General features: G+C 40.3%; 2 protein-coding genes across 2 annotated transcripts in view; one reads left to right on the plus strand and one right to left on the minus strand.

Annotated features, from left to right (window-relative positions):
* LOC134796851 (xanthine dehydrogenase) overlaps positions 1-855 on the plus strand; it is a 29,522-nt gene extending 28,667 nt beyond the window's left edge. The window contains exon 8 of the mRNA XM_063769064.1: positions 231-855. Within this exon, the coding sequence (XP_063625134.1) occupies positions 231-281 (51 nt within the window). The 3' untranslated portion in view covers positions 282-855. The remainder of the gene's footprint in view (positions 1-230) is intronic.
* LOC134796875 (transport and Golgi organization protein 1) lies at positions 714-23,274 on the minus strand. Its single transcript, XM_063769082.1, has 13 exons — positions 23,067-23,274; positions 21,037-22,995; positions 20,608-20,807; positions 18,839-19,130; positions 18,088-18,284; positions 16,038-16,169; positions 14,529-14,677; positions 14,184-14,285; positions 12,808-13,019; positions 12,236-12,389; positions 11,336-11,518; positions 2,835-2,950; positions 714-2,006 (listed from the first exon to the last, which is right to left on the minus strand). Exons 1-13 carry the CDS (start codon positions 23,161-23,163, stop codon positions 1,963-1,965), a joined length of 3,837 nt encoding a protein of 1,278 aa, XP_063625152.1. The 5' UTR covers positions 23,164-23,274; the 3' UTR covers positions 714-1,962.
* Positions 23,275-23,982: the final 708 nt, after the last annotated feature.

Raw genomic sequence — 23,982 nt, forward strand, 5'->3', positions numbered from 1 at the left:
ATAACACTGCTTAGCAATACGTGCTTACAATTTTTCTACTGGAGCACTGTGCGCTCTAAATGATCCTTTTTCCTTGTTTCAAATCCGAATACTGTCAAATTAATCTGATTAGACAGTTGTAAATGAACAACACTTTCTAGTGCTTCAATACAAGGTAATTGAGTGAGGTAGTTTTTAGAAACTGTGTTAGCCAAGATATATATGGACTAATTTAGATTTTTTTTTTCCAGCTTGATCAACCCAAGAAAGGTAGCTTCGTGCCGTGGAACGTAGTACCTTAAAATGCAATGTAACGGAATTACATTAAAAGGGGAACGAGGACTTGCCCTACCGATATATCTTCTGATTTTCTCAGTGATGTTGTTTTCAAATTGATCTGGTAACTGACGCTTTGTCGGCTTATGCACTTCTGACTACATTATGATTTTCGCAATATGGTATTTGACAGTATGGAATTTATGTGAAACACTAGCAAGGGACGTCACAATCAAATTACCTACTCTTTATAGTTTTATACGGGTTTTAAAATAGAAATAGTGTCTAAACATATCTGCTGTCTACGTTTCTATATTAATCTTCTGATGCTCTATTTCATGCATGGTGTAAAATAATTTATTTTAAATACAGTCAAATACCCTATTACGATTAACACAAACTTCTTAAAACTACTCCGATTTAGCTAAAGGTTGTATTGTAGAATAAAACTCAGTCGATTAATAGATAAAATTATTTATTATAATACAATTAAATGACTAACAAAACAATAATTTACAAAATCAGACTAAACTGATTTTTGAGGAAATTGTTATTGCTTCAGTATGGAATATTTTGATAAACAATAGCGAAAATATCAAATTTTAAAGAGCTTTACTACTGTAAAAAAAAACCGGTGCTAAGTGCGGCTAAATGCATTCGTATATTGCGGTATACTTTTTATTTTATTAAAATCTTTAATATTTATGCATGCTAATATTGATAATGTTTTCGTTGAATAAAATACTCCAGTGCTTTTTTGGATATTTTTTTTTACTTGAAAGGTGTAACAATGGTGGTTGCGCCACTTTAGTTACGAAGAAGAAGCAGTAAACAGCTTCGAGTACAGGAGTAAGTAGTGAAAGTAAGTAGAAAGAATAATATACCTAACCAAATTCATCCATGTGGGATAAGCGACTAGTTAATGGATATGGTAGAAATATGGCGATTAAGGTTTACCACTGCTTATGTCATGCAGTTATGACATTTGATTAGATAAAATAATAAAAAAAGAAATCGAGATGTCAAGAACAGAAATCTTCAATTTGAAGCAACCTGCATTTACGGTTCATAAGTGGCAATTAAATTATACTTTTTGCATAATTTGTATAATTTGTGGTCTACTAGCATTTTAATTCGTAATTTAATAATATATCAAATAAAATCAATGACATTTTTATTAATTAATGAAGATGCATCTAATTCACAGAACGTGTGTGTTTAACTGCCTATATTAGTCAACATTACATAAATTCATTCACTTTTGTGCACGAAGCATATTTTGATGCATATAAAACAATTAATTCAATATAAAATTTGCTCAGGGTATCGTAGTGTCACGACCGTATAAATCCAATACTTACATGCGCTAAAGTGAATAAAAATATTTACACCTAATTAATATTCATTCCTACCTTTTGACCTTTCAGCCTCTTCTGTATTTATCTAATTCATTTATTCTTTGAATGAAGAAGCTCACATAATACCAAACTAAACTAAGATAAAATAACCAGAAACCTCTACAAGACCTTCAATTTCAACTGATTTTTACACATAATTCTGGCTGAATAAAATTTTAATATAATAACTAGGCACCTAGTTCACATAAGTCTCGAATTATGTGAGCAATTCTTAAATATGATTAAAGTACAGTTTGGCATTTTATACGCAGCAAAGTGATCTATGCACCTTACAATTTCTGATACCTGTTCATTTGTCCGATTCCGACGAACATCCCGACCCGGAACTAGGACCTAGAAAAAAATAACTTGCTTATTACGTTGTATTTTCTTCAACATTTTGACCGTGGCCACTTGGCCAGCCGAGGGGCATCTTAAACTGTAAGTGTTGTCTTATAGTATCACTGGATACATGTGACAGCACGTACAGTTCAAGATGAACCTTCATACGTTCCGCTAAGGTTCAATAGCTATTGACAACTTCGTCCGTGGGGGATATTAAAGGAAGGAAAAGTAGATAATATAATGAGAATGACCGGTTGCCGGTTGACTGCGGTCAGTTTGACCATGACCAGACGCCGTCCGCAGCGCGGCGGGCGACTGATATGTATGTTCGTAAATGGATGTGAGCGGTCTAGTTCACCCGCCACACGCGGCGTAAACTTGTGACGGACCAAGGTCACCCGCCGCCGACGGCGACCGGTATTCAAATATAGTATAGTAATATGGCATTCACCCGCCGCGGCGCATACATGTTTAAAAATCAGCTGATTACCAAGGAAAAAAAATGGGCTACTTATGAGTTAAGTCCAACTTATACTGTATGTAGGTATGATACTTGGCAATCGTCCACCGCGGACGACGTATGTTCAGCAGACCAGAGCCTAGCCAAGATGTCAATCGTAAGTGCCGTAGCGAACAAAATGGTAATATATCTCTATCACATATTAGTGCGACAAGAGAGACATCGTATCGTTCGCTACGGCGTAAACGATTGGCATCTTGGCTAGGCATCCAGGCACCCGCGGCGGGCAGTATGTCAGTCGCCTGTCACGTCACGCTGTCCGTCGCGGGTAACGTTTTAAGAAGATTACTGTGACATAAGTTGGATTGTAAGCATACCTGAATGCGAGTATCTCCGGCGGCGGACGCGCTCCCGGGCCGGGCTGTCGGAGTTGTACTCGGTCTCCGTGTCGCCGGGGCCGTTGCGCGCCCGAGACCTGCGCCCTTCTTCATATCTGTGCATTAATAGTACATTAAGGATTGCTTACGAAGTAGTTATAAACGGCCGAGGGTAGCCGTCTGGTCGGCAATGTTGTATGAAAATCCGTTGCCGGCGCCTTTTATTTTATTACAGCATGATGCTTCGCAGCCTATTATATGCTATGCTGCTGCTATTGCTATTATAATGCTAAAGATCCAGGTATCCAAACAGAAGACCTTGAAAGTATTTAACGAGAAAATTATCAATTAAGCTACATTTCCTACGCGCCTGGGATACAATAATAGCTTGTTTGTAATGATCACATGCTCACAACATCTGCTGGAGCGCGATAACAAGAGGTCATCTCATGAGCCAATCTTTTAGTAAAACAATTGCTATCACTGTTATTGAAGTGACGACATCTCAATGCCGATGTTATCATACTCGTACAATCGTCGAGCGATGCGTAAGTCTTCGGTTTTCGAGAACTTTATCTTAAGGCAAGCAAGCGAGAGTTTACACAAAAGTAAATTCGTATGGAAAATTGAGGCCTCGTATTTTGTACAGTCAAGTTCACAAAGATCACGAAAATAGCACGAGGAACACAATCGGGTGTATGTTCGACAAGAAGTATTTGTTCACTCGTACTTAGTTAGCAGCAGCGAAATGCTATACATGGAAGTATTCTTTCCGCTCAATTATGACCCAACGCAAACTACCCCGCGATAGGCGGTACTTACAAACTGCTCGATTGGCAATCTCAGTACCACCGAGATGACAGTCAGTGACAAATGGCTAAATTGATTTATAAAAACAACGTTTTTTTGTAATTAAAAATATATTCATGTGTCGTGAAGTGGTGCAGAAGTTATTTTAGTTCATACCAAGGACAGTGGAATCACTTTTCACTTGTAGTAAACAGATAACTTCAGTAGAATTTGGAAAAAACGTGACGATTTGTTTTCAATACTACCGTGCTAAGCTAAAACGTAACAACTGCATACGACTTTCATAACAACATACGACTTTTTAAATTGCGAGGATAATAGGGATGGTGTTATGCTAAATGAAGTAGACTATTTTATTAACTTGTGTTTGGTTTAGGTATTTTCTATATAATTATAAATGTAGTAATAAATTCCTTCTTACAGATTTGTATTTTCCTTTTTTATTTCATGAGATGGAGCTATAAAAAAACTACCTAGTTATTTCAAATTAATAATCAAATTTGGTATTGTCATTTTACATTACTTTCCATTCAGATTCCCACAAGATGCTATTCGCAGAGAACTATGGAAAAAAGCTGTCCAATTAGAGAGACATGAAATTGAGTGGATGCCTGGCAAGATATCTAGAATATGTTCTATTCATGAGATATAACCCGTGAGATAATCATACCCGGTCTCCTATATGTAGATAAATTTTTCCTATCATGCTTTCACTGAATTAATTTAACAAATACACACATTATCTGAAAATGTTGATCATTTGAATCCACCCTCTACTGTCACATATATGTAGGTTCTCTCTCAAGCCATTTCCGTCAGTAGAAAAGAGCGGCAAACATATTAACTCACATTATAGACGGGTCTAACGCGAATTATATTCAATTACCTTGATTACCGACGTAAATCAGTTTCGTTTCGTATAATGTGAGTTAATATGTGTTCAAAACGCGAAAGTTTAAAATATTATAAGAGCGGCAAATTTAGAAGATGTAAGCACGCGAACGGCTGTGATCCTATACAAAATTTTAATTTTGCACCTTTTTCTACTGACAAACTTGCTTGACCGGCTATATACATGTCGCATCCTAGTCATGATTACGGATGGTGAAATGACTCAAATGGTCATGAGTCCGTACTAATGACTCGTCGGAAGTTGCTGCGGAACGCAAGCGCCATCTGTGGCGCTGTACGGAGTCTAGGAGAGGGGGCACGAGAATGGCGAGAGATCATTCTACTTCCAGCAGTGGAACAGTGCGCTAGTCTCTTAGGAACTGTACCGCGTTTCGTCAGAACTACCTAGCCTACCTATTGATTTGTGATTACTCGTAACATTAAAATTAAATTGTTCAAAGATACCTCATTAATAAAATAATAACAGTGTTTTCTTGAGTTTTAATTTTGATAATTATGTCCGATGAAGAACTCGACCCTCCTGATCCGTCATCAGATGTGGGATCTCCCCGTGTTGCCCAGCGAGGTTTTTTTGCAAATAGAAACGCACAGTTAATACAATCGCGAAGTGATACGCGTAATAAAGATAATCAGTGGCGTGAACTATTTGAGCGGCAAAATGAAAACATGCAACAGTTAATCAAAGCAATATCGGCATCGAGCTCGTCAAATAGTCAACACTTTGTGCTGCCGGAATTCAACCCTGACAAGGCGGAAGTGGATGCAAGATCATGGTGTGCGACCGCTGACCTTTGTTTAGCTGACAACCCACTAAGCGGAGGACAGCTTATCGTGGTGATAAGCAAGGCGCTCAAGGGTTCGGCATCGGCATGGCTGGCTCACATCTCGTATCCTGGCATGACTTGGCCAGAGTTCAAGGATTTGTTCATCGCAAGGTTTGTCTGCACAGAGACAAATGCAGGTACCCTCATTAATTTTTCTAATGACAATCCAAATGAAAACGAATCGTTGTCGGCTTACGCTAGTCGCCTTATTTCCTCCTTAATGACTCGCTGGAAAGATGTAACTAAAGAACAGATTGCGGTATCGACAGTTCTTGCGCATATTTCGCGATATGATTCGCGCTTACAACGGCTAGCATTTACAACAGAAATTACGTCACGACAACAGCTTCAAAAAGAATTACAAGCTTATTCGTTTCTTAAACGTAAAATTGCAAATAATAGTGACAACAAAGCTGTTTCCGATTATAAACGATTAAAGCTTACTCCTTCGACTTCTCTAAAATGTTTTCATTGTGGCAAGGTTGGCCACAAGCGATCAGATTGTCGACAGAAAGGAAAAGATGCTAAGCAACTCCGACCATCAGCGGCTACAGCAGCTTCGGCTTCTCCAGCGCTACAACAACCGTCACCCAAGTCAAGCTCCATCGTGTGCTTCAAGTGTGGAAACAAGGGACATGTTGCCAGCGGTTGTACCAGCAGGCCCCGGACCAGCAGCGACGTGCCTGCCGAGCGTCGTGTCGAAATATGTGAAGTTCGACCTCCATTAGGGACACTTGAACATAGTGGTGAGTCGTTTTGTTTTTTTTACGACTGTGGTGCTGAGTGCTCGTTAATTAAAGAAAGTGTAGCGCCTAAATTTTGTGGCAAACGGATTTCTAATGTAGTTTCGATTACCAGGATTGAAAAAGGCTGTATAAAATCAACAGAACAGATTTTGTGTACTGTAAAAATTAATGATTACTCAGCAGAGCTCTTATTACATGTTTTGCCTGACTTTTATATGCGCGATGATATTGTGATTGGTCGTGATATTTTAGGGCAGGGCATTTCTGCGTATATGACGGCTACTGATTTCTCCTTAGATAGAGTTAATGTCGTGAATAGTTGCGATGTTGCAAATACCCTACCTAACTTTGATAACATTGACACGGACATTTCTTCGCAAGACAAGCCAAAACTTTTGCAGGTTTTAGAACGATATTCAGGCTATTTTACGACTGGAATGCCAACTACGCGCGTGACAACCGGCGAACTCGAAATAAGACTCAAAGATCCTAATCGTACAGTGCAGAGGCGTCCCTATAGGCTTTCTGCGGACGAACGTAGGTCAATGCGTGGTAAGGTTAATGAGCTTTTGCAAGCGAACATTATTAGGCCCAGCCGTTCTCCCTTTTCTAGCCCAGCACTACTGGTCAAAAAGGCAGATAACTCTGATAGGATGGTTATAGATTATAGGGAGCTTAACAATAATACTGTCCCAGATAGGTACCCGCTGCCCTTGATTCAGGACCAAATTTCTCGACTGCGCGGAGCTAATTTCTTTACAAAACTTGATTGTGCTAGTGGCTTTCATTTAATTCCAGTCAGCCCCGACTCAATCGAACGCACAGCCTTCATAACACCTGATGGCACATATGAGTACTTAGCAATGCCGTTCGGATTAAGAAACGCAATTTCGGTCTTTCAGAGGGCTATTATCAATGCTCTCGGTGATCTGGCGCATGATTACGTCATTGTGTATGTTGACGACATTTTAATTGTCTCTAAAGATGAAGAGCAAGGACTTGAACGTTTAAATGCTGTTCTCGACATATTAACAAAGGCCGGCTTTTCTCTTAACCTGAAAAAGTGCTCATTTCTTAAAACAAAGGTAGTATTTTTGGGTTACGAGGTAGAGTCCGGTGAGATAAGGCCAAATAAACGTAAGATAGAAGCATTAACTACGCTGCCTCCTCCTGAATCCGTGACCCAATTAAGGCAATTTATAGGTCTCTCTTCTTACTTCCGTCAATTTGTGCCAAAATTCTCTACCCTCATGGCACCCCTTTACAAATTAACGTCGCTGAAGGGTAATTTTGTTTGGAAACCTGATCATGAGGAGATACGCAAAGAGGTTATTTCAATCTTGACGAACGATCCAGTCCTTGTGATATTTGACCCTCAATATCCGACTGAATTACACACGGATGCGAGTTCAGACGGATATGGTGCAGTCTTAATCCAAGTTATTAACAAAAAGCGCCATGTAGTAGCTTACTATAGTAAACGTACCACCTCCGCAGAAGCCAGGTATCATTCTTACGAGTTGGAGACCCTTGCTGTAGTGAACGCTATAAAACACTTCCGTCAGTATTTGCATGGTCTTCAATTTCGTGTCGTAACTGACTGTAACTCCTTGAAGGCCTCCCGCAATAAGGCAGATCTTACCCCAAGGGTCCACAGATGGTGGGCTTATCTCCAGCTATTTGACTTTGATGTAGAATACAGGGAGGGCAGACTTATGTCTCACGCAGATTTTCTTTCACGTAATCCTTTACCAGTAGCAGACGTCAGCCAGAAACACCCCGTCAAGCGAATTGAACAAAAGCGCGTGGATATTACCGAGCTCTCTTCAAACTGGCTTTTGGCAGAACAACAACGCGATACAGAGATTGCTAAAATTGTCGAAGATTTAAGTAATGAAGCAATAAGTAGAGACCTCGCTAATACCTACGTGCTTCGTTCAGGAGTATTACACCGAAAAATCCAGCGAAATGGTAGGACAAAATGTCTCCCAATTGTTCCACATGCTTTAAAATGGTCCGTTATAAACAACATTCACGAGTCCATAGTCCATCTTGGGTACGAAAAGACACTTGAGAAAGTGTATGATTATTATTGGTTCGAGGGCATGTCGCGATATGTTAAAAAGTTTGTGGACAATTGTGTGACATGCAAAGTGGCAAAATCACATACTGGTAAAGTCCAAGCCGAATTGCATCCAATACGAAAAGTAACAACCCCGTGGCATACAATACACATTGATGCCACAGGTAAGCTGAGTGGAAAGAACGATTGCAAGGAGTATGTATTTGTCCTTATTGACGCTTTTACGAAGTTTGTTTTGCTCTACCATACCAAAAATATTGACACTAAGGGTAGCATTCGGGCTGTAACTAAGAGTGTAGAACTTTTTGGCGCTCCAGCGCGTATAATTGCAGACCAGGGTAGATGTTTTGCTAATAGGGAATTTCGTGAGTTTTGTGATAGCAAGAACATTGAGTTGCATTTAATCGCGACTGGCTCATCGCGTGCTAACGGGCAGGTAGAACGGGTAATGGGTGTGATAAAGTCTATGCTAACCGCGATAGAGGCTACTGAGAGATCATGGCAGGATTCTTTAGGAGATGTTCAACTGGCGATAAATTGTTCTGTTAATAGGGTCACAAAGTTCTCTCCTCTGGAGTTGATGATAGGTAAGGTAGCAAGGCCGTTGTCACTGATGGCAAGCGATATTGATGTTGATGTAGACTTAGAGGAAATCAGGGAGAACGCGGCAGAAGGGATAGAAAAATCGGCTCAGTATAATAAACAAAGATTTGACAAAACCAAGGCAAAACTTAATAAGTTCTCTGTGGGCGACTTTGTCTTGATTGAGAACGAAGAACGCAATCAGACAAAGTTGGACCCTAAGTTTAAAGGACCCTTTAAAATCATAGAGGTACTTGAAGGTGACCGTTATCTTTTGAAGGCTCTAAATTCAAAGCGCACCTACAAGTATGCTCATGATAGGCTAAGAAAAATGCCCGAGGGACAAGCACCCATTAACATCAGTGATTCTGAAATATCTGAACTGGAAGAATCTGATTAATAACTTTACCATATGGGTAAGTGTCTTCTTGAGTCGCAGTCATGAAAATCACAGGGATGATTTCGTGTATCGCATAAAACCACAGGGATGGTTATATGTGGAGTGACCACAGGGTTGGTTGTATAGGCTACAGGGATAGCCGGACAAAAGAGACACTGTTATCCAAATAGTTATTTTGAATATAGTAAAAAAAAAACGATGATTTGTTTTGATGGGTGCTTGTGCTCGAAATATTACTTTTGTATCCAGAAATGTAACTATTTTCTTTGCATAACGTGTATGCATTGTATTAGTTGATTGTGTAAAATAAATCATAGAAATAATGTGAAGATAATGAACTGGATAAGAAAAATAAAAGAAAATGGCTTTTTGGAGTTTTTATTGTTCAAAACGGAATCTCAGACAATTACTTTTGGTCAGGATTGACCGAACGATGATGATACTGTTCGTGTATTTTCACTGTTGCAGATTAACACGAGGACGTGTGACACGTAGGATGGCCGTGTCGCATCCTAGTCATGATTACGGATGGTGAAATGACTCAAATGGTCATGAGTCCGTACTAATGACTCGTCGAAAGTCGTCGGAAGTTGCTGCGGAACGCAAGCGCCATCTGTGGCGCTGTACGGAGTCTAGGAGAGGGGGCACGAGAATGGCGAGAGATCATTCTACTTCCAGCAGTGGAACAGTGCGCTAGTCTCTTAGGAACTGTACCGCGTTTCGTCAGAACTACCTAGCCTACCTATTGATTTGTGATTACTCGTAACATTAAAATTAAATTGTTCAAAGATACCTCATTAATAAAATAATAACAGTGTTTTCTTGAGTTTTAATTTTGATAATTATGTCCGATGAAGAACTCGACCCTCCTGATCCGTCATACATATAAAATATTCTGAACTGAAAGTGGGGATTTATTGTGACTCCGCCTGTTCAAATATTTTTGACCCGATTCGTGTACCCATGTAAATTTTGCAGACTGTATAGCCAGTCCGATTTCTAAGATCAAGTTCGCCATACATTTACTATGGCGTACTTGATCTTAGAAAAACGGACAGACTATACCTGAACGTGACTTCGCACTGCCATGCAGATTGATAATAAAATATACAAAATACTTATTATAGCGGAATACATTTATACAACAATGATATATTTACTTATGTTGAGTTAGTCTGTCATGTCATAACAACATTTTAACTAGTTATCTTTTAATCTGCATTAAATTATTATAAGTGAATTATTTGACTGGTTCTTCACTGTATGGCATAAACCTATCCCTGTCCAAGTCATATTCTAATCAAATATGAACCGCGAACTCTCAGCGGCCAGTACGTACAGCAAGAAGGTTATTCGCGGATTAATGTCGCTGATTAGTAGTTATTGACATTATATGCATTTCATCTACACTTAGCTATGTACCATTAGTGTAATAAAGATGACTCTTATTTTGTTTACGAGCTTTGATTACAGGCACTGTAAACGCGTCGTCTTATTTGAATGTAGGCGTAATTGTGTATGTGTGCTAATTTGGCCCGAGAATTTGAACGGTAATGTTCCTAAAGGCGGTATCCATGTTTATATATGATTGCAGGTTAGCAGTAACCAAAGAGAGTACAGTCGGATATACATATTATATCAAAGCAAATTTGCCCAAATTGAAAAGGGGACACTTTGCTTGCGCTTCGAGTTCGCTCGGTCAAAAGTATGTTTGATAATAACATAATTGTGTTATTACAAAATGAGCGAGGTAATCTAGAACTAGAATGTCTGTTTCTGTTTATCTTGAAAATAATATTTTAGGTCATAGCCTCTTAAGAGTTAAATAGTCAAAAATGTATAAAAGTAGTAGTAGGTAAGGAGGACATAAAACCGAGATAAAATGTCAGAGTTGTAGTTTTTTTTTTGTCAGTCAGATAATCTATAGATTTATTACTCTCTGGCGAATGTCCTCACGTCCTCAGTCATTTTCAAGTACTAGCAAGTGCTTAATAAGCAAGTCGGAAATTAGTACCATCGTCTACACTGTTAACTGTATGTACATCAGTGGACCTTACGCCTTATGTAATAAGGTCCACCGATGTACAGTTAGGGTGTTGCTGTTTGTACATACTTATCTACTACGTATACAAATAATTCCTTACCTATCTCTGGACCGTCGCCTAGACCTCGGCGAGTAAACCTTGCGGCGGTTGTTGGGCGAATATTTCCTTTCCGAAGGCCTCATGCGCTCCGGCGAATACCGACTCTGGGGCGAATACCGGCTTTCGGGCGAATATCGGCTTTCTGGCGAGTACCGGCTCTCTGGCGAATAGCGCCGGTCGTATCTGTACAAAAAAAAAACAATTGAAAAATTGAATAATTTTACGGTTTAGACTCACTTGTTTTTAGTCACTCGCGCGACATGTTTCGGAGCGCCTAGGTCTCCTTTCTCAAGCACTAACAGTGCAAGCAGCGTAGAGTCACAACAGTTTAAATTCGATAATTGAAAAATTGTTTGAATATTTTATTGTAGTTATTTAAATAGCTTTAAGATGAATTTACACGGCGCGAGAACTTGCATGCAATTTCGATACATTGCTAACTGCAGAGTACAATGAATTCAAACGATCGACCAAATACACTAGATAGCGCTGTCCTTAAAACGATGCTTACTACTTGGTAAAGCTAGAATTTAAAGTCATAAGCTCTCAGGCTAGTGTGGGAAAGACTAAGAGCCACCATACACGGACTGCTCGAGCAGTAACCCAGTGATCAACATACACGGACTGCTTTTGCAGCTTGACCGCATGATGAAATTTCACCGCGCAGCCAACCGCCCGAAGCAGTTGCAACTGCTTGAGCGGTTCGTGTATTGCGAATGACGATTTTGTATTGAAACTGCAGATCACCCAACGGCGACCGCTTGAAGCTGTTGGCACTGACTGCTCAAAGCAGTCCGTGTATGGCGGCCCTAACAGTCAGACGGTGACGTCCGCGCTTAGGTGAACGCCAGTGGCCTCATCGCTTTTCGCGTTCAAGTCTATTGTTTACATAATACACACCTAGGCTGGTGCGGGGAGGGCAGGCGGCCGAGCGGCGGCGGACGCGGCAGCGGCGGCAGCAGCGGCGGCGGCAGGAAGGCTAGTGGCGGCAGCGGCGGCGGCACCACGCCCAACCCGGGCTCGGTGTTCATGCTGTCCAGCGGCGAAGACATTTCTGCAAAAATTTACAAAATCATTAGGTATATAGGATTCTAAAGAGTTACAGTCTCACTAGTTTAAAACTTTTTTACGGTAATGGCCACCGATAATAGAAAAAATATTCGGGGTGATTCACTTCGGATTAATGTTTGAAAGGAATGACAGGAGTTACATATTTCTCGTCCCATCACCAAATACCCAGGCGGGGGGAATGGGTAAACCCTCGTTGTCGATATAAATACATTATGCGGTCCCACATCCCACATGCTGCTACGGTGTGTAAAATACACAATTCGTCCATAGACTCTTTAAGTATCTTTGCTCATAATACATAAGATTAATAATTATACCATCTGTTCTGGTTATACACAGATTCCATTGCGAACTAGTCCTAAAGTAAGATGAATGTAGCGTGAGAAGCGAGTAGTACTGACGGTGGTGCGGCGAGGCCGCGCCCTCGGCGCTGGTGAGCGAGGCCAGCTTGCGGCGCAGCGCCTGCGCGTCGTCGCGCGCCGCGTCGGCCTCGCGCCGCGCCGCGCGCGCCTCCAGCCACGCCGCGTGCGCCTTGCCCTCCAGCGCGCCCACCGCCGCCAGCCGCGCCGACTCCTGCTCCGCCAGCTCCAGCGTCAGCAAGTCGCATTTCTCCCTAAACGCAATATTAGGTACAGTGGTCTATTCCTATATGTCCCTGCCGCGCCGGCCACAGATGGGAATAGGCGCTTAAGTTCCGGCCTCACGTATGGCGGCGGTCACGTGGGGCGGGGACAAATGGGAATATACCGGTACAGTCGGCCCCAAATTGATAGTGACGGCCAAATTAGCCAAATATATCCTCCGCATCCTTATTTCTATGGTAACGAAGGTGCGTCACGATTTATTTGGCGACTTTGGCCGTCACTATCTATTTGACGCCGTGTACATGATTGCACGAGGATATGGTAGTTGCCAGGCCGAACTGATACCTAATGCGGCTATTTCCAAGCATGCTTAAGAACACCATATTGTACAAGTATATACAGATACATTCAGTGACAATGACAATAGTATCTAAGTATTTTAAGTAAACGAAATGTTCGAAACGATCCGCTTACGGCCTTGCTCTCATAATCATTACAATAATTTCGCGTATTTTCATATTTCTCAATTTTAAGTGCTCCTGCTGCTGACCGTAGGTATTAAAAACTCACACACCAGACATTATTTAACCGTTCAAATAAAAAAAATGTCGTGGAAAACAGCCCATTCACAATTAGATGGCGCTCACGCAACTACAGTTTTCATGACGCGGCTCATTCTTTGACTTTATCATTTCAGTTTTCTGTAGTAAAAAAACCGGGCAAGTGCGAGTCGGACTCGCGCACGAAGGGTTCCGTACCATAATGCAAAAAACGCCAAAAAAAAAAACGGTCACCCATCCAAGTACTGACCCTGCCCGACGTTGCTTAACTTCGGTCAAAAATCACGTTTGTTGTATGGGAGCCCCACTTAAATTTTTATTTTATTCTGTTTTTAGTATTTGTTGTTATAGCGGCAACAGAAATACATCATCTGTGAAAATTTCAACTGTCTAGCTCTCACGGTTCGTGAGATACAGCCTGGTGACAGACAGACGGACGGACGGACGGACGGACAGCGGAGTCTTAGTAATAGGGTCCCGTTTACCCTTTGGGTACGGAACCCTAAAAACTATGGTTGCAATCGTTTTCCGGACTTAGGTAATTAATTACCTACCTACTTCATTGTTACAAATACGACATATTTCTATAGGTACCCGTATTACAATTTATACTATATACATATATATACGTACTTGTATCTCTGAACCTCCTGCTGCATTAGTTCGATTTTCTCCACCGTGCTCACCGACTCGCCTTGTTTGCTGAGATACAGAGATTCTTTGGCACTAAGCTCTCTGAAATAAAATAAAGAAAACTTTTGAATAATATAAAAGTTCTCAAAAAAGCGCTTTAAGCGAATTCCATAAATTGTCTTAATAATAATTCGACACTTAACCCCTTAACTCCTAGGGGTTTCCGAGTCCGAGCCAAAACCGACATTCGAATTTAAAATTAAGAATGAATTTTGCCTTTGCTGACCAGATATAGCCACGTCGGTGGGACGTGAGTGGTTAAATAAGTCTAAGTACAAAACTTACTTCATCAATTCACTTTCTCTCTCCTGGAAGTATTTGCCGAGCACCTCAAGCCGGGTCGAGGCCTCTGTGGCTTGCTGGCTCGTAGAGGCCAGCGACTTCTGCGTGGTTTGCAACTCTTCTGACAGACGTGTCCGTTCTTTACGTTCGATCTAGATACACAAAATTATAAATACCGGTTTTCTTGGTCGTTCCTACCATAGAGAAATATAATAAGACAAGAGTGCTCACTCCATACATCCGTTTTGGTACCGAAAAGACTATTATTTTCATAGTCGATATCTAGCATCGAGTAGCGGAATTATCAGTACTTTAAGTAGCAGTAGTAGTACTGTCCTGTACTGTGACAATAGATGTAGCACCCACCGGAAAGTCTTATGTTCTTGAGCGTTAGACTTTCCGGTCGGTGCTACATCTATTGTCACTTGACAGTACTACTACTACTACTGCTACTTAAAGTACCTACTGATAATTCCGCTACTCGATGCTAGATGTCGACTATGAAAATAATAGTCTTTTTGGTACCAAAACTGATGTATGGAGTGAGCAATCTATGTATTTTTTTCTCTATGTTCCTACATAGTTACCGTAGCGCACACTGTAGCGTATGGACTTCAAGGCCGTTACATAATTTATGGCTTTTATCCACGCCGATTTATTCAAAAGATCGGATTTTCTATATAGCAAACTTTATAATAATGGTGTAACCATTTTGTAGCATCGCTAGTCGAAGTTCTGAAAGGGATTTCTCCGTAACCTGGTTATTTTCATTGATGATTAATGCTTTGTGAATAGTAAAAGTCATCAAGTTACTACAGTTCCTTAAGCTTTGCTTGTATGAAGTATTTGACATTTCTCTATAGCATGGCAGCTGAGAGCTTACCGCGAACACCGAAGTTCGCAAATTGCGGGCATCTTCCTCTGCAGAGCTCTGTCACTCTAGTTGCGCCTTAACTGGAGTAAATGAGAAAGATGCTCGCAATTTGCGAACTTCAGGGATCGCGGTATGCCCTCTGCTCCTGCCATATTTAACGTTGCTTAGTTCGTTGATTGTTCGTGATGCAACCCGCCTTATACATTGATTATACTGGATATCATTTAATTGTAATACGTAGGTAATTTTAATAACAACAAAGGTTAATGTAATAACGAAGTATTTTTGTCGTTACGTTTAAATTTAAACAGATGGTTTATTTCCGATAAAACAAACATTAAGGTGGGTCCACACTTGTGACAATTTACCGAACATTATCCCGTGACCGTATCAGAAACACGTGTCAGTACCATTAAACAATATCTTTGGAGTTACCTATTCTTTGTTGTAGATCATATGAATAATAAATATTAAGCATATGTACATGACATAAACACGTCCACAATAAAACTAGACGTCGTTTAAATGATAAGAGATGAGTTACTTACATTATCTACTAAAACGAGGTCATGATCTTTTTAGATAAATAACTACTAAGTTACTAGGTAACTATTGTATCGTCACTTAAACATACTTACTTCATATTTGCTTTCTAAAGTATGTTTCTCTTCCAAAGCTTTCGATAGCTTGGCCTTTATTTCAGTGTGATCTATTAGAGATGCGGCATCAACGTTGGATTTGGATCCACTCTTCAGTTCTTTGATTACATCCTGGAATCAAAATTAAAATTATCATTATCTTTATTTATTTTTCGTCTTAAGTTAGGTATTTTTATAATATGAATATAAAAGTAAAATATAAAAACACTTACAAAACAATAAAAAATACATATAAACACATTATAAAAAAACCTAACCTAGGGTGCCGCCGGCAGCGGGGCAGGGCCCAAGCTGCCGGTGGTCAGGGCCGCAGAGTGAGGAACCGACGTACTATACGCGCCGTGTCCAAAATTACCGCCTTCTGCATCTGACCCTTGATCCAACCACCCAGCGAGAGTCTCTCTAGGTGTTGGTCGAGACTCTTCGCTATGAGACCGTTCGCTGACACGACTATCGGAACAATGATCGTCGAGTCAACATCCCACATGGCGGTAATCTCATGAGCTAAGTCTAGGTACTTGCTGGACTTGTCCTTCTCGGCCTTCACGAGATTCTCATCATGGGGGATGGTGACGTCGGCGAGCACGACCCGGCGCTGCGATCGGTCTATCAGCACGATGTCAGGCTTATTGGCGACAATAGTCCTGTCAGTGATGATAGATCGATCCCAATAGAGCGTGGCACGACCATTCTCGAGAACAGGCGCAGGTAAGTACTTGTAGTACGGTACTTCGCGGTCCACAAGGCCGTATAGAAGAGCAAGTTGCTGGTGAATAATCCTGGCTACGAGATTATGTCTGTGCAAGTACTCACCGTTAGCAAGATGAGAACAACCGGAAATGATATGCCTGAGTGACTCTCCGGGACGGCGGCATGCCCGACAAATGTCGACCGTACCGTCCTTCAGCATATATTTCCGATAGTTGTTCGTCATCATCACTTCGTCCGCAATTGCACAGGCAAAACCCTCGGTTTCTCCGAAGAGGTCCCCGAATCGTAACCAGTTCACCGACGCGAGCAGGTCCACATCGGGTCCCGTGAGGGCCTTGTAGAACCGCCCGTGTAGCGCCTTACTCTCCCATGCCGCCTTGCGATCCGCAGTACTTAGTACCACAGGTTTGCGCCAGTTCTCGTTTGCCAAGGAGAGCGGCGTGAGGTTCCTGTCTACTGCCACCACATCACGATGCATCCCACACTCGTTGTTAAGGAAATAATTCCTGAGATTGTACACCTCGCGGTTGTGGAGATCCTTGGCGTTTAGGAAGCCTCGGCCTCCACACTTCCGTGGGATGTACAATCTCATAACTGACGAGCGTGGGTGTAGCATGCGATGTGTGGTGAGCAGTGATCGGACCCTCCGATCCAGTGCGTCCAGCTCGGTCTGAGTCCACCTTAGTATGCCAAAGGAGTATGTGAGAAGAGGCATTACCCAGGCGTTGAAGGCGCGCACTTTGTTGCCTCCTGACAAAAGACTGTTAAGGACTTTTGTGAGCCGACTGAAAAAGCGCTCCTTCACCGACCGTCTAATACCCTCGTCCTCAATACCCAACGACTGTGACATACCAAGGTATTTATAGGTCTCTGATTCAGAGATAGACCTGAAAGACATTGTCTCAGAAAGTTGTAAATTTGTTGAATTTACAACCTTCCCCCGCTGTACATGCATAACCGCACATTTATCGACACCAAACTCCATGTTGATGGCACTACTGAAGACTTCGGTGGTTTTCAGTAGCTCCAACAAGCCTTGGGTATTTGATGCAAATAATTTGAGGTCATCCATGTACAGAAGGTGAGAAATAACTTCACCCTCTCTCCGAAGCCGGCAACCTAGTCCCAAATCCTTCAGCAGGGTGCCTTATCATTATTATTATTAAATAAATCGTTAGCAGCAATAGTACAATATACAGTGGTAACGAAACTCAGGTTAATTGACAGGTTAAAAATAATTCCTAAGCAGTCTCTTCCAGCTAACCATTAGCTATTATCAAGTTAAAAATTGCAAGAATGAGATAAATTTATTACTCACTTTCAGAGCAGTTAGTTCGTGACTTTGCAGTTGTATTGTATTGTTGGCCTCGGCCAACAATGTGTTGAGTTCTTCTAGCTGCTTCTTTTGTTTCCTGGACTCATCTAGAGCTGCCTCAGCAGACACATATTTTAGCTGGAAATTGTCCCTCTCTCGACTAACTGACATTAATTCTTCTTCAAAAGCCTGGATTCTGTCTAAAATATAATATATAATTTGATCAACAAACAGGCAGACGGTACATCATAATTCCTTTAACTTTAGAAACAAGTAAATATATAAACCCGACAGCAATAGCTGAACATTAAATAATGTTATGTCGTACTTAGTATGTCGATATTCATTATTTTCTTTTTCATTATGTGGCCTCTGATTGTCGCCATTATTGTTTAATTTTTATCGGCATGTCATAAGTGACATTCGCATAATTAAGACAAATCGATTTACGTAAGAATCATCAAAATCGGCTCACATATTAGCAACAGAGAACAGACATACATACATACATACATGAACACATAACCCTCCTTCACGTAGCGCTGTTGAGTATGACGGTGTGTCCAGGATCTGGCGAATGCGTCAGCTTTCGCCAGATCAGAGGGCCTACCGCGAACCACGTTCGACGTGTTGCGTCCCTATCACGCTTACGTACGAATTTACTTAAGTGCGACAGAGAGGCAATTTGTCGAACGTGGCTTGCGGTAGGGTCTCAGATTTGGACGCACCTTACAGGACGCATGACGAAACTTACTATTTAAATCTGCTATATGCTCTTCAGAATTAGCTCTCTCCCCTAAGAGCTCACTAAGAGTATTCTCTACTTCACTTAGAGTATTTTGCAGCTCCATGGCCGTGTTTTCCGAGACCCGTAATAGTTTCTCATTGTCGTCCAACGATTTTCGAAGCCTTTCATTTTGGGCTTTTAATTCTTGTATCTCTTCTTTTAATGATTGTACCATGTCATCCATGCCGAAAGAATTATCTTCGATGCCAGCTAGTTTCGTTTTTGTAGAAGTAAGCTCCTCTTTTAGAATCTCACATTCCTGAAAGTTAATGTATTTTTTTATGTAATAAAGTATACATATATAGATGGTCAAGCAAATCTTGTCAGTAGAAAAAGGCGCGAAAATCAAATTTTCTATGAGACGATATCCCTTCGCGCCTACATTTTTCAAATTTGCCGCCTTTTTCTACTGACAAAATCTGCTTGACCATCTATACATATTATATCCGTGATACAACTCCTACATGCCTAGTTTCATTAAAATCTGTCAATAGCTTAGCCGTGAAAAGGTAACAGATAAACCAATATAATATACAGCTCATTCTGTAATATCTTATATTATTATGTATCTTATCTGCGTGGGTGTGGACACCTTGAAGGGCTAATTGCGTTGGTGTGGACACCTTGATGTGCTTATTGAAATGTTCAGATATTGCGGCCGAGGCCCCTTAGGCCACAGTGCAAATACAGGGCATCTCGCATAGCGTATTATGACGCGAAAAGCATTACAAGTATATGGTAAATTTGCAATGTACAGGAGCGTTAACCTCGTAAGACTCACCATTAAAGTTTTCATTTTTTTTATTTGAACCCTATTCTATAAGTAAATGAGAACGAATTTCGTTTGTTTTAAAAAGCAATGAAACAAAAGAAATGCTACTTTATTTGGTTCATGAAAGGTTCAAATTAGATTGCACGAATATGTACATTGTAAAGTACATTGTAAAGTACATTTAGTCTCAGGAGGTTAATGTAAAAGCGTACGCATGGTTTTTACGAGTGTATAGATAGATCTTTTCCCCAAAATCGTTAATTCCGCGTAGCGAATTTTCCATTCGCATTTTTTCCCACCCGAATTTCTACCCAAACCGTTTTTTTGTCGTTCGCTTGTTTCTCTATTCTCAAACTATCGCAACATTGTTATTTCTTACGCTATAATTGTCTTATAATTAATACCTTCGGGCATCTGAAGCTACCTAACGAACCTAACCTACCTAACCTATTAATTTAGTGTGAAGTCCATGAAAACATTACACTTTGGGGAAAAAAGTGTAGGTAGGTTAGGTTCGTTAGGTAGCTTCAGATGCCCGAAGGACAAACCGCCCAGAAATAGGAGCCCCGTTTGCGGGGCTCCTGTCTTGCTAAGTTGTAAACTAAATGTTTTTTGGAAAGAAACAGTGCGGTGGGACCATGGTAATATTATCGCCTAAGAAATAAAAATAATGCGAATAAAACGACTTGGAAAGTATTAATTATGAGAAAAATTTAACCTAAGAAATAAAACTGTAGAGATATAAGCAAATGACAAAAAAGGGTATGGGTAGAAATTCGGGTGGGAAAAAATGCGAATGGAAAATTTGCTACGCGGAATTAATGATTTTGGGGAAAAGATCTATATTTCCGGTACGCGTGACGCTTTAGTCAATAGAGCTAATTTGTAATTATACTATTGACTTTCAACATTTCATTATCAATTTATAACAATTGGATTAATTTAAAACAAAAAATAATGCTACCTTAGTTGAGAAAAGTAAATCTCTCTGCAATGTGTTGATTGTGCCAATAAGTTTGCCATCCCGTCTACGGCCATCTATGTAGTAAAATCCCAGTATGAAGAGCAGGACAGAACTAGCCGTAGTGACAAGGAAAGTCACGAAACGATTGTTTTGCTCCTTAGATGTGCCATCACAATATTCATCAGTAAAACATGTGTTGCCTGTAAAATAGAACAAGTGACATTCAACTTCCATAAATTTTAATTATTTCCACAATTTTTTTATGTAGGTATGATTACAATTTTATTAATGTGGTAAAAGATATTTATTTATCTAATACATTTATTATAAGTAGATAAGATAATAATTGTGATTTAAACTGAATCTCATCATGAAGTGTGGCTATTGGATTTAAGAGATAAGTCTAAACATGCTCAAAACATTACTCACCAGAAGATGCATAAAGTGCATTTGATTGAGATTTGGCTCCCAGAACAGAGTTATAAGTTGAAAGAAAGTAATTGAAGTAAGAGAATGTTTCTTCTGCCTCATTAGCCGAATCAGGATTAAAAATACTTTCTTCTCCTGAAGTTTCCGCTTTAGATGGCCATAGATCTAATATACTCGTGAATAAACCTGAGATAAATCCTGTGCTGGATGTCTCTGTATCTGGTATTGATACTGTATTGGGATCTACAGGTGGTTCTGTTGATTTCAAATAGTCCACCATTGGAGTTTCCGTGGTAGTCACCAGACTTTCAGCTTCTGTTGTAGGTAATGGTTCTTGACTAGTAGCCTCAGAACTAGCATAGTAATTATTATCTGTGGATGTTTCTATGCTAGCGGGATTGGTTTCAGTGGTAATTAAAGTTGATTCTGTAGTCTCTGGACTCCCTTGGGTGGTTAATTCGGAGCTAGAATAAGATTCTGTACTCAATTCTTGTTGTTGTGGTGTATTTGTTTCAGAACTAGCATGGTCAGCATACTGAGAAGCTGATTCTGGGTTTGGTGGAACATATGTGCTCTCAGTTGAACTAGGATAATTATTTGAACTGCCTGTACTGTCTTGAACAAGAAGCTGTTCTGAAGAACTTTGATAAGTGTTACTTGCAGTTGATTCTGCCCCTGGAGGCTGAGGGGTTGGATCCGGGCTTGAGGCTTCTTGGTGCACCGGAGCAACTGTTGTAGCTTCTTGGTGCACCGGAGCAACTGTTGTAGCTTCCGGCGTGCTTGCACTATTTCCCTGATCATATTGCACTTCAGCATTTGATGCTGTTTCAGTTGATCCCTCTGAAAAAGTAGTAGGGTTACCATACTGTTGTTGGCCTAAATTACCTTGATAATACTGTTGGTTAGCCTTGTAATCATAATTTTGGTTATTGCTGCCAAAAGCACCATTATTATATTCCGGTGGTACAGGTACATGTGGAGGTTGCGGATATTGATTATTTACACCATCAGTTGATGGTTGCGGTGGTTGTTGTGTATTAGAATCTATATTTACACTTTCCGTTGTGGTACTTTGTTCAGAAAATTCATATGATTGTGGAGTAGTGTTTTCAACATTACCATTGGTTGGGGTTGACACATTTGGTTCCATATTTTCCATAGACTCAGGCTGGCTTAAACCTTGCTGTAGGTAATCAACTTTGTCTGTCATGTCTACAATCTTATCAGAATTTACTGTATTGCTAGTAGCACTTGACACCAGCTGCTGTGGTTGGGGAAGAATTTCTGCAGCTTCTGGAAGCTCGGGATTTTGGACATTCACAATGGTATTATCAACTGGTTGTTGTGTACTGCTTTCGGTGGAGGGCTGAACATTTTGATTAAGTTCTATACTAGCAGACAAATTATTCTCGGCTTGCACCTGCACTGATTCACTACTTGGAAGATCCACACCAGGTTCATTTTCTTGTAAGGAATCAGTCTTTGCACTTTGGTCAGACAAATTATCATTACTACTTTGGTTAGGAGTGTCTTCAATGCCTATTTTATTTGGGTCAGGAACACCTTCACCAGTATTTAAGGCAGGAGTGATATCTTGTTGAGGAACAACTGCAGGTAGCTCTGTGGTGACATCAGGCTGTTCAGAACTGATTGTAGATGCTGTGGTGTATATAGTAGTGCCCTCAATAACTTCATGTGCTTGTTGAACTTTATCTGGCTGAACATCTGCATTTTTCTGCACAGGAACAATTTCTATTGGGTTCTTAACATATACTTTATTTTCTCTTAAAAATTGCTTGTTGACAAATCCAAGTTTTCCATTTATATTAGCATACCATAAGTCAGGGTTTGTACCAGCTGACTTCATGTAAATGACAGCGTCAGAATTCGCTCGAAATGAAATCAGGTCCACATCAGGGCTGTTATAAGCCAAGAGGGTTTTAGCTTTAGATATCGGTTCTGAAAAATAACAAACAATGAGAAGAAAGTTACAGATTTATGGAAAAAAGTCACTTTCATACAAGTCTTACCGCTACATTCCTTGTTAACACAGTACACTTTATCTGGGTATCTACAATGGTGCAAAGAAATAAATAACATAAATAATAGAGATCTTAATAAAATCATTTTGCATCATACTACGCGAACATTTAATTCAATTATTTTATTTTATTCGTATAAAAATTCACAAGATGTTTAGCCACATCATCTGTCAAGTCGTTCGATCGTTTTGTTATTGCAACAAGAAAGCCTGTTTAGAAGGTTATGAAATGTAATCCGTTACATGTCAGAGATGTACGAATTAAAATAATTATTACACAATGTTTTTAATAAAAGTATGGAATTCGTAGTTGCAGCTGTGAGGCCCCGTTCGCACGGCAGCTTTTTCAACGCGCGTTAAAAAAGCGTTTGAATGACACAAATGGATAACCATGTATGTATTCACACGAAGGCGGTTTTTAAGCGCGGCGCTTTTTTATCGAGCACTGTTCGATTTTCGGCGTTGAGCGTTGGCGTCAAATTGAATAGACCATACGGAAATCCGTGTATCTGTTCTCACAAGCGTTGAAAAAGCGCCGGCGCTGCTGTCAGTTGGCTGTCAAGTGTCAATTTTTGGTGTCAATCGTCAAGATTATTATTAGTTTCACCTTAAAAATGTCAACTTATGCTTACAAATTCCTGAAATATTCAAGCTATATTCAAATAATACGTCGTAATAGCAAATAAAGTATGGCTTTGCTGAGATGCGTACGTGGCAGTACGACTCACAAGTGATTTTTAAGCGTTCATATGAACACAAATATTGGAAACGATAAAAAAGCGCCAACGTCGGGTTTTAACGCAACGCTTTTTAAGCTGTCGTGCGAATGGGGCCTGAAAGTAACAATATTAGCATAACAATTACAATATTACTGATGTCATACATGTTTAGGACAGTAGCAATAT

Source organism: Cydia splendana, chromosome 1 (genome assembly GCF_910591565.1).
Source record: "Cydia splendana chromosome 1, ilCydSple1.2, whole genome shotgun sequence".
Classification (NCBI taxonomy): Eukaryota; Metazoa; Arthropoda; class Insecta; order Lepidoptera; family Tortricidae; genus Cydia; species Cydia splendana.